Raw genomic sequence first — 13960 nt, 5'->3', positions numbered from 1 at the left:
TGTGGGGGGGGGGTGAATAAGCCATGTAACATTCTTTTGAGGGTGAGTCTCTCCTTACCTCTCATTGTGAGGACTGCACACTGGTAGATCATTACATTTGCTAAAGTAGGTACATTTCATCCCATGACTAGACAAGTTGAAAGCAGGAATAAGGCTTGACTAATTATTTTGGAATATGTGGTATACTACTTTTTATAATATTTTTACGAGTGCTAATTGTTGTGCTTTGTTTGGCTCGACATGACATTGAGCTGAAACTACATGCTTCTGTAAACTGGTATAATTTGCTTCAATCACCATGCAGCTGTTGGACAAGGGATTACTCATGGCTTGTGGGCAATTTGCACACATATACTTAGTCTGGATATACCTTCAGTGAGTCGGCCAACAGCTCAAATACACTTGCCTGGACGTATCCTTTTGCCTTTTGGAAGTGAGTTTGCAGACTCAGGCTCGATCTTAGAGACGTCGGCGTGCTTTGGGCTTCGCTGTTTTCAGGAGTCATTTTTATGACGCAGATGCAGCATGTCAGCTACATGTACAAGCTGTGCCTGGCACTAAAGCATCCAGTTTCTCGGAACCTAACGTTAAGTCGAGGTCATTGAAACACATTCAGGAGAATGAAGACGTTTAAGGTTGGGACAGATTTCATTCCCTGTTGTAAAGTTTATTTATTTATTTTTTACTTCCCCCTCAAAGGAAGTCTGACCCTCAAAATTCTTAGTTTACAAGTTTTTCCTACTTTAAGAAAAAGCAGACTACTACCTGCAGCCCGTTGGCCAAAATGTAGATGGTGGCTGTGACTCAGTGACTGTGTCCCTACTTCTGTACAGTATGAGACACACAATGTGTCACACATCCTACACCACTAGGTGTAAATGGGATAGGTCACTACTTATTTTGCAGGAGTACATGCCCTGAAAAATCCCTTCTACTTTGTAAAGGATGTAAAATAAAGGCTTTTTGCATGTACGTTTTACAGGTTTCTCTAGAATATTACAATAGTCTGGTATCGCAGGTTGTAGTGTAATTACAGTCCTCCTATAGCTACAAAGTAAAGTCTCGTGAAAGAAAGAAGAATGATGGCCATCTCAAGGAGCTGCAAACACAACCTTTCAGCTCACCAATGGACGTTGGTGACACAGCTACAAAAGCGGTTGCCCTTAGCAACAGGGAAACCCCAGTGTTATCACTGCATGTGCGATAACTGCCTGGTGGCTCAAACGCTGCGAAAGTCCAATGACCAAAACTACAGGTAGTTGTTAATAATTTTTAAATCTGTCACCAATCATCTGTCAGGGAAAACTCCAGTCCTTCACAGGTGAGTGGGCGGCGGGGGTGGGAATGGGGGAGGTGCAAGTAAACAACCTGGCTATAACACTCTTTTGGGTCTGTGTTATTTTTTCCTCAGGTGTTCAGACTGAAACACAATAAAATGCAAAAACTTAAACATATTTCCTTCCCTCTCTGTCTTCTACACATAACCAATTCAAGCATACTTTTCCTCTGTTCCACAGCAAAAAAAAAAAATGATGGTGTATCAGACTATTTACATCCAAAGTTGCTGCTGCTCCTTAAACAAGCTTTCTTTCAAAGCTCAACACTAACCAGGCATGCTTTCATAACTGCCAGTGTTGTTTAACCTTCCAGCCTAGGCAATGCCGTACAAACGCCAAGTCAGCCAAGGTTCTGATGAGTCACCACCGGTAGAGAGTCGTTTAAAACAGCCGTGTGCTTCAGCCCCCGAGGGTAAAGACGCGCTCAACCCTTTGAGACAAGTGGGGGCCTGCACCGTGCAGTCGCAAAGCTAACTTCCCCCCCCCTCAGGCTGAGTGTGTGTTGGGGTGGGGGAAGAAAGTTCTCCCTCAAAAAGGAAGACATAATATTAGACTCAACTGAATTCAATGTAACATTCCCATTTGCCCTCTTTAAGTTACCTGCATCTCTGTCACTCCCTCCAGAAAGAGGGTGGGACAAGAGAAGGCAGAGGAAGGGAAGGGTGGCGTGAGAAAGGAGCAGTGAAAAGTAAAAAGGAAGCTCTGCTCCACTGACAAAAGGGCTAGGTGAAGAGGGGGAGGAGAGATACAGGGATAGAGTAGTCAGCAACAACCATGTGGCAAACAGTGACCGATTAAGGAGAGGAAAGATAGAACCACAGAACACCTGGAGTAAGGACAGGTCTACGCCATGTATGGACACAGGCGGCCCCACCTGACGCTGTCCGTTCCCTCTACCTGTGTTTCTCGTTTAAACTACTAAACAGTCAGGTGAGTGAAGGGCTGACTGGAGGGAATAAAGTGGCCTGATACCTGTTCTGAAGTTCGAGCTGATTCAACTTTTTTGCAGCAATTCTTATAGCAACGTTCTGTGCAAAACTAACAAATAGATGACCCTGGTTATGCCATTTTACTGTCAGACGCTATAAAACTGCAATAGGATCGCGCAAACACGTTTTATTGTTAGTAAGACGTATAGTTAGAAAGGACTTGGTTTTTGAGAGATTGGACTCCTGAAGCAATCTATGCTGCCATTTGTGTAGAAGATAGATAAACACAACGTCTAAGTAGTAAAGTGTTGAAATGACTAAATGTGGAATCACACTCCTAATGAAAGACATTTCACTGAGACTGATGAATATACAATAAACCAATGTTGAGCTTTGTAACTGCGTTCGGTGTCTGTGCTGAATAACTATACAATAGGTAAATTGATCCATTTCAATAGGGCTTTAGAATGTATCTATTTCCACTGCTGGAACAACAAAGACCAACTGGGCTGTAGAGTAGGTATGGTACATAGACATTGTTACAGTATGCTTCATATTGGTTTGAAATAAGCCACAATTGCTGTATGATTGCTATTGTTACCCTTGTCAAGTCTTGATCTATGTGAATAACCACATTGGTGGAGTACTTTTGAATTGGGTAGAGACATATGGGACAAGCTCTGCCACTTTATTAACACTTGTTAGGAGGGATCTGATATTGAATCAGATGCAGATGGTAGTTTTGTTAAAAGTCTATGAACTGATGCTCTGTTTAGTGCAAGTATTGGTATGCAGCAAGCAGATTACAATTGTATTCATGGTTTTAAAGTGTTTAGGATAAAGCATCCCGTGGTATCGTTACCATGTTGTTATATTTTTATGTTGGTATGTTGTCTTCTTTTTTTCTGCCAGGCAGTTTCTCCTTGGCTGTTGAATTGGAGAAGATTTATTTTGTATAATGAGGCATCCAGAGATGTCTGGTCATGTAGCTGTTGGGCTTACTCTCCTGGTATGCACTAGTCACACCCACTAAAATTTAAACAGGAAAGCATGGAGTAGACAGCCTCACGTCCTAATTAAAGTAAGTGAAATAATATTCAAAATATATAGTTATTTTTGGTCTCCACTCTGCATTTGAAAGTGGCCTTTGCAATGTGGAACTTTCTAGTCAACATCAAAGTTTACATGATATCTTCTAACCCGTCAAAAATGAATTGGTGAGAATGAGGACATCAGGAACAATTTTATTCTCTCACTGTTTGGTCCAACAGTATGATGAGACATAATTGTGTAAGACTACTCAAGATCCAGGTGTGTCATCAAATAAAAACTTGTCAATTCTTGACAACCTTTGTATGGGAAAGCTCTGACAATACCAACCAGGTGTTGGCATTACAGCTGGCACTCGATTAAGTCACGTGGATCTCTCAGAAAACTATGTTAAAAAAGTTTTATGAAAAAAGTATACAGTATAAATGGTTTTAAAAGAAATAGGCTTAGTGTTTAACAGTGTGTGCCTGTACAGATATGCCACAGCATTCAACAGGTAGTGCAGTACAGTTTGGTGGCATGGTAGTTGCAATATGATATCATTTGGCAATAGAAAATGGTTTGTCCACGAATTGACAGAAATACTCACATTTGACAAGACACACATGGGGTGTTAAGACTTGGCATGTCCAGGAAAGATTGTGTTTGACTCTCCAAAGGTGTTGCACATTATTCAAAAAGTATGCAAACAGGAAAATGCTAAAAATACCAGACATAAGTCTGACAAAAGCCACTTTGGAGAGCACACACAAAACAGTACCATGGTCAGAACGTTCTCTACTCCATCCTGTTTCACTTTTGCTAAAGTGGAACTGTGTCAACGAGCCGTCTAAAGGAATGCAACACACCGCTGCCCCGGGAGCTGTCCAGTCTAGCAAATGAGGAAGGGACACTTCTGGATGTAATCCAAACACAAAGAATAAGGAGATGAGATGCCCCAGTTGATCTGTTATCCAACCTGTTTGGTCGGTGGGACACCCCCCTATGAGAGAGGGCGTGCTTTCTATCACACAGGTATCACTCCCTAGTGAGTTGATAAATTACTCATATTTCTTGGAGGATGCTTACTGTAATGCCTCCACCCATCCCAGGAGCGGCACAATGTTGTCACTGGAGTCACCTCAGTGTAGTCGAGGAATAAGGAAAAATGGTTGCTGGACTGAGTACAGCAAGTCTTTCTTGCTAACTCACTAGCTAGCAGTCATCCTTTCTTTGTAATTCTAGGGTGTATATTACTTAATGCAAGTAACGAATTGTGCAAAGTAATGAAAACATTTCTGATTCATGAAATATACAGCTATGGTAGCCAAGTACCCCAATTGTGTGCATAGAGTGGTGTGAATTGCAGCAATCAAATATGCAACTCTTTCTTTTTTGTATTATTAACTTAAACGTATAGATACATACAGATACAGCCATTTAGAAGACATTGTTAAGCTACTATCACAAAGAGTAATCACCCTTCATCTCTATCTACAGTTTACACACATCTCTTTAACATTAAGTGCAAGGGAAGTGATCTCTACACACAGCTCATGAGTGACATGATTATAGATCCCATTGCTTGTCGCTCTATATCCTCAACCACTCCTCCAAACCAAACAGTAGAACGGAAGGGAGAGAGAGAGCGAGAAAGAGTAATAAAGAGAGAAAGAGATTGGTGGTAGAGAATAAAAAAGCCATGAAGAGAGATGGACTGGTAGATGAGAATCCGTTTTTCGTTCCTACTCTCCATGGTTTCCCTTTGCTTCCAGGTTCAGACAGACAGAAGGAGGGGGAGAGACAGACCAACAGGCAGACGACAGAGAGCTTGATTTTACAGGCCTGTACTTGGAAAGGGACAGAGGTTGACAAGCCCACATAAACACAGGTAAGATAGTAAAGTGTACTTTCTAACACAGGTAAGATTGTTTTGTAACAGGTAAGGCCTGTTTCTCAGGCCTATGTTGTTCTCCTGATTATACTGTTGGGTCACTTGTGTTAGAAGTCAAGACAAGTGTCCGACCTGACTGAAAAGAGTAGGCTTTGATAGCTCAAACAGTTTCTACAGACTTTGAATCTTAAATGTTTTCCAATATATGTCTTTAGAACTATGGAAATATTGTTATGGGATCTTATCACTTACCTTAGTATATACTGCATGCTGGAGGGTCATTTATGTTAAATTAGCTTGTCACTTGACCTGGACCTAGAAACTGTATATTGTGGTCAAAGAAGTATACAGATAGGTATATATATGGGGCTACAATCAGTGTCGGAACAACCCCTTATTGCATTTCAAAAACAGAAAAGGAATGCAAAAAATGACTGTGTCCTTGGGCAAGGTACTTCACCCTACTTGCCTCGGGGGAATGTCCCTGTACTTACTGTAAGTCGCTCTGGATAAGAGCGTCTGCTAAATGACTAAATGTAAAATGTATCTGTACATCCCCAATTATAGTTTCTGACATAGCCAATCCTCGGTAATATGAGAGTACTTTTCTGATAATGTTGTAAGCTTTATCCTCAATTTAAACACACAGGATGCTCATCCACACCTACTCGATAAGCGCAGCCTATGCATATATGCAATTGTAATGTAAATATACTGTAAGTGCTTTGGAACTACTTATATGTACCTCTGTACTGTGCATAGTTGGGGAATAGTCACATTTAATGACGCATGTTCACTTCAAAACAATATTTAAATCGACAACAATCTCCTAACCCCCAAAAATCTAGAATAACTTGATCTTTACAGTAGTACACTGTACAGTACGTAGTGTGTATATAATATAAAGTTTAATTTAGATTAACTGTGTCTTATCTTAATACCCCTCTTTTCACTGTGTACTTTCCATCCTTGGGTAAATGTCAATTGACCTACTTTGGCTTGGCATTGAGACTGAAGAAGGATTGCCTAGTCCTAGCACATGCCTGTGCATCATGCAATTTACTGGCCAGCAAAACACACCACCCAAGTGTGTCTAAACAGAAAACTTGTGTATACTGTATCATTTTATGGGTATATGTGTGTGTTATCATGTGAGGCCAAGAATACATGGGTATGTGCATGTGTTGGCAAAACACAATTGTCCAGGGCTCAATATAAAAAACTGCTTATACAAAACCCATACTCATACAATGCATCCCATGGCTGCTTCCTTGGAAGTTAGAATGTATTTGCCTATTGACTTGACTAAACCAATAGCAAAGCTTTTCCATCTAGTTAATGGGGTGGATATTAGAAAAGGATATATTTTGGGATATATAAATATTTGTTTGTAAAAAGGATGGATGGTTACAACAACCATTGCTGTTTTCAACCACACAGATATGTATACATATAATGAGCCTTCAGGGCAGTTTAGCTTACCTTGTTATCATTTCCTGAACACCTTCCTAATCAGCTGACCCTGAACACACTAACACAGCCTAACTTTGTTCAGAAAGTGGAGCACTTTCCTGTGAGTCCTTGCAATGTTTATGAGGGCAAAAAGCGACCGTAGAAAATACCATACTCTGCAGTACTCCTGCTCAGGCACATATGCTCACAGTGACTGAGTATATGTTTCGCTTCAAGGCACCTTTACAATTGTAATTAGTAAAGGGTGACACTATACCTTTTGGTTCAGGTTAAGGTTAGGATTTGGGGGGGGGAGGCCGATTCCAAAATTGTGCCTGAGGGTATCTTCTAACCCACCAGGAGGCGGTTTTACACTTGACAGGTAGGGAGACAAGGAAGAGGGATTAGGCCACACAACATCAGACAGTGCCAGGGAATGACGGGAGGCCTAAAGGAGGTGTTTGGCAAGCATGCAGCTTGTCTGGGCTGTTGGGTTTGTCCCGGAGGAGGAGCTGGAGAGGGGAGGAGCCAGAGTGGGTGGGAAGGAAGGAGGTCCAACAGGTGACTTCAAAACACGCTCAGAAGGAAATAACTGGAAAATCATGTTGAGTCGTACTGAGAACCAGTGCAGTCTAGATTATGGTTGTGCTGTGTGTGTGCCTACTGTATGCGTGTTTGAATGCGATTCTGCTAGTAAGCGTGTGTGTAATTGCATGTGCGTGTGTGACACTTGCATGCGTCTTTGTGCGTGGTTTCAAACAGTCCCACCATGGTACTGAAGGAAAAACTTGCCTCCTGTTTTAACAGGGGTCCATCTCACCTACCCCAGGCCTTCCCCTTCTGCTCGGCCGGCTGTCTCGGTATGTTCCGGCGCAAGAAGAAGAGGAGGCCTGAGATCTCGGCGCCACGGGATTTCGAACACCGCGTCCACACGTCTTTCGACGCGGCCAAGGGCTGCTTCGTGGGGCTGCCACCTCAGTGGCAGAGTGTCATAGAGACCCTGAGAAGGCCCAAACCAGTGGTGGACCCCTCTAGGATCACCAATGTGGAGCTTCGTCCTAAGAAGGTGCAGTAGAAGGTGCATCCTCACCATCATCCTCCAACACGATAGGAGCATGTGACCTCCTTCCACAGGTTGGCCTCTCATGGGCTAAATGCGTGAAGGAGGTTCACTACATGCTGTAATGTTTCAGTAGTATTAGACGGTAAGACTTTTTACGACAGAAAAGGATTTCAAACTACGGGGTTTGAAACATGCTGTTTTGTTTGCACGACACGGATATGTAAATACGTGAGAATGTCGACGCAAGAACAATTCATAACTCAGGCGCACACGACTCCCTTGGAAGTTTTTACGATAAGTTATTGAGTGGGAAATTGTATGCTTGTAGTGAAGTGGTGCTTAGTGTTCTCCTGGTCAAAACCACTTTCATGTCATTCAGTTGTGGAGAAATGAAATGACAACAGCAACAGCAGGAAGACTGAGGGCAAGACAGCATTGAGGCCCGAAATTGGATTATCATTCTCTTATCACGTACACCTCTGTCTCAATAAATTGAAATAGATCCAAATAGACATGACAAATTAGATATCAAAATACAAAATGTCGTTTTCTTTCTCACCGAGCCTTGAAATGCAACCGAAACATTAAGGAACTACGATGGTGAGAGATATACTGGAAGGAAGAAAGTTGATCTGTTTAGTGACATTGCTAACAATTTAGTGAACTTGAATGGCCAGTTCTTGTCCATCACACATGCTTCAGGGGGTTTTCACTTCATGAACCTGCAACCGAGAAAGGCACCGAAATCTCAGGTATCCTCCTCTTCTTGTGACGATGAATCCCACGCATTATTGCACTCTACAGCTGCACATTCTACAGTCGACATCTGACTTACACGCCGTACATACCTTCAGATTCTACAATAAGACTACGGGAGCCAATAACCAAAACTCTGCAGTATGCGCTGCAGAGGTGACAGGCTAATTTCAGACAGTGGTTGTTACTGACTAACGTTTTACCCAAGTAAATGCAGAACTGTCGACTTTCTCATAATGATGTGGTCTATTCATCACCAGTCCACAATCTCAATCCTTGTTATTGCTGCTATTTATACTCATTTGTGGGGTGAGCTACGCAATCAGCCATGTACCCAACAGTGTTGGCTGCACCTGTTTATACAGACTATTCCACAGATCTATAAGACCTGACCTAGTTTCAAGGTACATGGCATCCATTTGGAAAGCAGTTTCAGAGGGGAAAGAAATGTGTGAAAGCCATATTAAGTAAAGCACACTTTATTTTGTGGGGAAACGTGGCAAAATCGGAACGCTTGCTTTTCTCTTTTTATTATGAAATTATAAAATCATTAGAGCCGTTTATAATCAGAAAGCTTAACATTTTAATTAGAGAAATATCATTAGTGTGTGTATTTTGACAAAAAGCCTGTCTGGAATGTGACATGTGATGTAGGCTTTTCAATGGTAACTTTTACAGCACTCTGTGGTGCATTTAAAACAAGTATGTTTACTGTACATGTTGATATGTATTTTTACCCCTGTTCCGGTGCACAAACAAATATTTATTTAGTTACTCTCCTTTTGCTCCGCTTTTCGCTTTTCAATTCAATACGGATCTTTTATTTAGTCAAAATAGAATTTTCATGTCAGCTTTATTTCAGGCACTTGACCCATATCAAGAGAAAGTTAAAAGAATACAAGTTAATACCTATAAAATGCATCTATGACATACAATAGAACACTGCAGTTCAGTTCAGTCTAAGGCTCAGCATGTGCACTGCATTGTTCAGTCATGCCTTGAATCTCATTAGCCACCCCAAAGTGGCTGTCAAAAACTGTGGCCCTGAAGTGACAAACTGCAAAGCCTCTGACCCCATTAGGTCATAGCTTATCTCTCTAACTGTCTTTCTGTTCTTTCTCTGCTGTCTGTGGCTAATAAGAAAAGAGAGGTGGGTACTTTAGTATTTTACTAATTGTCAGTTGTGAGTTTTTCTTAGTTCTTTTTTTATTTTTTATATCTATGGTCTGTTACTTGCACTTTTTCTTACACTGTGACAGCTACAGAGTAGTAAAAAGGCTTGAAATAAAAGGCAAATCTTCAAAATGATTTGTTTAATTGTTGTGATTCTATTAAGATGATCTACACAAAAGGCCTTGGTATAAAAGTATATGGCTGATATACTAGATTAGACTAATGTCTTTTATCTCTCTGTATTCAGACTATGGTGCGGGGGAGTTTCATCGGACATGGAGACTACATAGCTCAGGTCATCGCTGAGATGACCAAAGTTTCCGTCACCAGCTCCAACTCCCTCCGAAGGAGCAGTCCGTCGGCACGGAAACGAGCCCAATCCATGGGCCGCCTGGGCGAGCTCATCGAGGGGGACACGTATGAATACCAGGGACTAGAGACCCCCCATAAAGCTGGAGGGAACTCCACCTGCTGGCAGGATAGGGTAAGGCAAGTGCGCAGCGAAAGCGGTAGCCCCAAACTCGTCCCCAAGAAGAGCTCCACACTGCAGCCCAATGGGGTAATGTCAAGGGCAAAATCATTGTACGAGGTGGAAATATCCTCAGTTGGTAATCCAGCGCTACTACCACAGACATCAATCTCAACCACACCAAGAGAAGGCGGGACTACGGGTCATCGGACTACGGACAGGCTGGGAAAACTGACAAGTCAAAAAGATAGGACAGCCGATCAGAGACCATCTTCCTGTGTCTATAACTTGCAGACTGGGAAACAGACTAGGGCGAATGTTAGGGCCAAGCCAGCCGTCAATCATATGCCCGACCTGCTCTCCACATCCAAGGAAATGCCCAGGAGACCTCACTCATCCTATGACCTGAAGGTGAGAGATGGTTTGGTGTTGAGAACACAAAATTATAGTAATTATTTCTATAATACAGGGTCACATATCACAGCAACCTAAGTAGCAGTCAAGGAATTTTACTGTGTAGTAACCTGAGAGGTGATTAGGAATTTAAGAATTTATCCTAACCCTCAACTGAATCGTTTACCTCCCAGGTGAATTCCTTGGGCTTTTCTCCACTGCCCCTACCCAATGGCACCAGCAGCCCAATAGCAGGTCGCGGACGAACAAACAGACCACTGCGCCCCTCTTCCAGCTACACTTTCGGCCTGTCCCCCATCATTAACATGGGCCAAGATGCCTCCAAATCCCTCCTACCTAAACAAGATAGCCCTTCCCAGCCTAGGCCCTCACCCACGGGCTCCCCAGCCACCAGCCCTGTCGGAGGATATTCCCCCTCTCTCAGACCAGCCCAGCAGGCCAAACTCAGGCCCGGTCCGGAGCCGGAAACAGCCAAGGTAACCCACGAGCAGTTCAAGGCAGCCCTTCAGATGGTGGTGGACAAAGGTGACCCGCGAATCCTGCTGGAGAACTTTGTGAAGATCGGAGAGGGCTCCACGGGGGTGGTCTGTATCGCCCGGGAGAAGCACAGCGGGCGGCAGGTGGCCGTGAAGATGATGGATCTCAGGAAGCAGCAGCGCAGGGAGCTGCTCTTTAACGAGGTATATGGTCTCTCAACTCAACGACATGAAAGAGTGCAATAGTACATGTAATTTCTCATTACAAAATGAGTCCATATTTTTCAAAGAAAATAATATGAAAGCCTATCCAATCCTTGCTTCATAACAATAGAGTTAACTTAGAATTGGTCTCCTAGCTACAGCTTCTCCTCATATATCTGTGTTGGTCTCTCAAAGGTGGTCATTATGAGGGACTACCGTCACCAGAATGTAGTGGAGATGTACAGGAGTGCCCTGGTAGAGGAGGAGCTATGGGTTATCATGGAGTACCTGCAGGGCGGTGCTCTGACCAATGTTGTTAGTGAAACCAGGTGAGGCAAAAACACAACATGAACAATATAATACACTGTGATGTTTTATGTTGTTAATGTTGTTTTGGATTACAAAATGTAATTTATTTAATATCTTGCATATTATTTTAAAGAAGGCTTGGTGTGTTGTGAGGGAGGTTATGCAAACCAAAACAATTTGACCGATTTTAGTACATTGTTAAGTAGTTGGTGTTTGCTATGTTAAGTCTCCTGTTGTTGAGAAATATTGTTATACTGCCACTAACTAAATAATAACCCTTTAGTCAAAGTGATTTATTTGTCATATGCACAGTATAACACAGGTAATTCTGGGAAATGTATTTTATATTACAAGGGTTGGCAACAGCCGTAAGTTCTCTGTGACACCATTGTTGTTTTTTCTCAAGGATGAGAAGGGCTGAAAATAATATTCTGCATGTACAGCCAGATCCCTTCTCATACCCTGCCATAAACTGTCAGAGCTTCTCACCAGATACACATTTTGACAAAGACGGGCTGATCTGTTGCTCATGAGTGTGCACGATGATGTTTCACCAGGTTAAATGAAGAGCAGATAGCCACTGTGTGTGAGGCTGTTCTGCAGGCCCTAGCCTATCTGCACTCCCAAGGGGTCATACACCGAGACATCAAAAGTGACTCCATATTGCTGACGTTGGACGGAAGGGTAACTATTATAAAAACATGCCGAACTGCACATTCACAATCATTGTAGACATTTACCGTTAGAATCTTGCCATCCCATGTACTAACATCATAATATTATTTGGTGAATATCAAGCTAAATTTGTATGAAGTACAAATTTCCCTCGTTGATTGATTCATTTAGTGACGCCCCCACAGCAACTCACTGGTTCTGTAGAAAACATACAGTAACTCAGATCTAAGATGGTGGGTGCCCTTGTCCTCTAATGTTGGTCCCTCTACTCCTTTTTTAGATCAAGCTATCAGACTTTGGATTCTGTGCACAAATCAGCAAAGACATCTCTAAGAGGAAGTCCCTGGTTGGAACCCCCTACTGGATGGCCCCAGAGGTCATCTCAAAGACGCCATATGGAACTGAGGTAACATCACTAATTATAATACAACAGGGGAGAAACCCCTTTCAGCCCCAAAACACTACAACAATCTAGAAATATACATGTCTGAGAGTCTTTATGTCATTAAAGTACTTTATTTCCTTTTATTCATTCAACAAAAATATGGCCGTGCTTCTGTTAGCTTTCCATACCAATCACCTCACCAACACAGTCACATACTGTACACACTCTCTTCATATTGTTAGCAACACCTCCCTACCCTCAACAATGCCACTCATACAGAGTTAATCAGGTTGTTCTAAGAAGAGGCTCTTAGATAGTGTGGTCTGTTGTCCTGTGAGGTATGTGCTTATCTAAGACAGAAGGAGGCAGACGTTTTCCACTTGTGTTGTTATGATACTCAAGAGAGAAAAGATAAAGTCTCTTCCATTTCCAGCAGACACTCTTTTACATAAGATTTGCATTAAACAAGATACAAGTATATTGTGTATTGTGGCATTAGCCAGTGTGTGCATGTAGACCATGTATGCAATGCCTGTCAGGTGGACGTGTGGTCGCTGGGCATCATGGTGGTGGAGATGGTGGACGGAGAGCCGCCTTACTTCAGTGACACACCAGTGGCAGCTATGAAGAGATTGAGAGATGAGCCAGCGCCAACTGTCAAGAACACACAGAAGGTGACGCACAAACCCACCCCTGGGCTTTAAAGTGTACAAACAAAAAGACACCAGAGATCGTTCTTACTTTATTTTGAACACTAAAGCCAAGGATTTCCTCTTCCTTTACAGATTTCTCCTGTGCTGAAGGACTTCCTGAACTGCATGCTAACCAGGGACCCTGAGGAGCGTGCTAGTGCCAGCGACCTGCTGGAACACCCGTTTCTCCTGCAGAGCGGCTCGCCTCGGTGTTTGGTGCCCCTGGTGGAGCAGTACCGCAAACGCATGTCTCGCAGCTGACCGGATGGAGCCGACAACCTAAAGCCTCTTTTAAGTCCCATAGCCCAGTAAACAGGGATTTAAGAGGAAAAACTTGGGGGGGGAGCCTTCTTTTCTTCACATGGCTTCATAGTACCTAATGCTCGTAATACGCCTTTTCCCCATTACTCTCATTCTCTCCTCTCTTCTCTTAATTTCATGAATGTTCATGTTTATTCCACATGTCTGCAGCGTTGTCAGAGGGCCACTGATTGATAACCATTTAGTGACATTGCACATCTTATTACAGAATATCCAATCCACATGCCTTTCCTTGTCTAAACTTTCCTGTATCGCTCGTAACATTTCTGTACCAGGCCCTTTGTAAATATGAAAAGTCTATATATTTTTACATTTTAGAGTTCTTCATCAAAAGTAAAATGCAAGTTTGCACAATTTAACATTGTGTTACTATTAAATGGCC

At 42.6% G+C, this 13960-nt stretch overlaps 1 protein-coding gene across 2 annotated transcripts; it reads left to right on the top strand.

Annotated features, from left to right (window-relative positions):
• The first annotated feature begins 5076 nt into the window (after window positions 1-5076).
• On the top strand, window positions 5077-13960 carry LOC146286769 (serine/threonine-protein kinase PAK 6-like). 2 transcript variants are annotated; one of them, XM_084699937.1, is made up of 9 exons: window positions 5077-5186; window positions 7449-7707; window positions 9881-10513; window positions 10690-11196; window positions 11392-11525; window positions 12063-12189; window positions 12461-12586; window positions 13105-13239; window positions 13351-13960. In XM_084699937.1, the coding sequence occupies exons 2-9, from the start codon at window positions 7504-7506 to the stop codon at window positions 13516-13518; spliced, it is 2034 nt and encodes a 677-aa protein (XP_084556063.1). In that variant the 5' UTR covers window positions 5077-5186; window positions 7449-7503; the 3' UTR covers window positions 13519-13960. The 2 variants fall into 2 exon arrangements, with proteins under 2 accessions (XP_084556063.1, XP_084556064.1); XM_084699938.1 differs by lacking the exons at window positions 5077-5186; window positions 7449-7707 and adding an exon at window positions 9473-9610.

Source organism: Hypomesus nipponensis, chromosome 6 (genome assembly GCF_054491055.1).
Source record: "Hypomesus nipponensis isolate SF chromosome 6, ASM5449105v1, whole genome shotgun sequence".
Classification (NCBI taxonomy): Eukaryota; Metazoa; Chordata; class Actinopteri; order Osmeriformes; family Osmeridae; genus Hypomesus; species Hypomesus nipponensis.
Note: the sequence above shows the minus strand (reverse complement) of the source record. Positions and strands in the feature narration are given on the sequence as shown.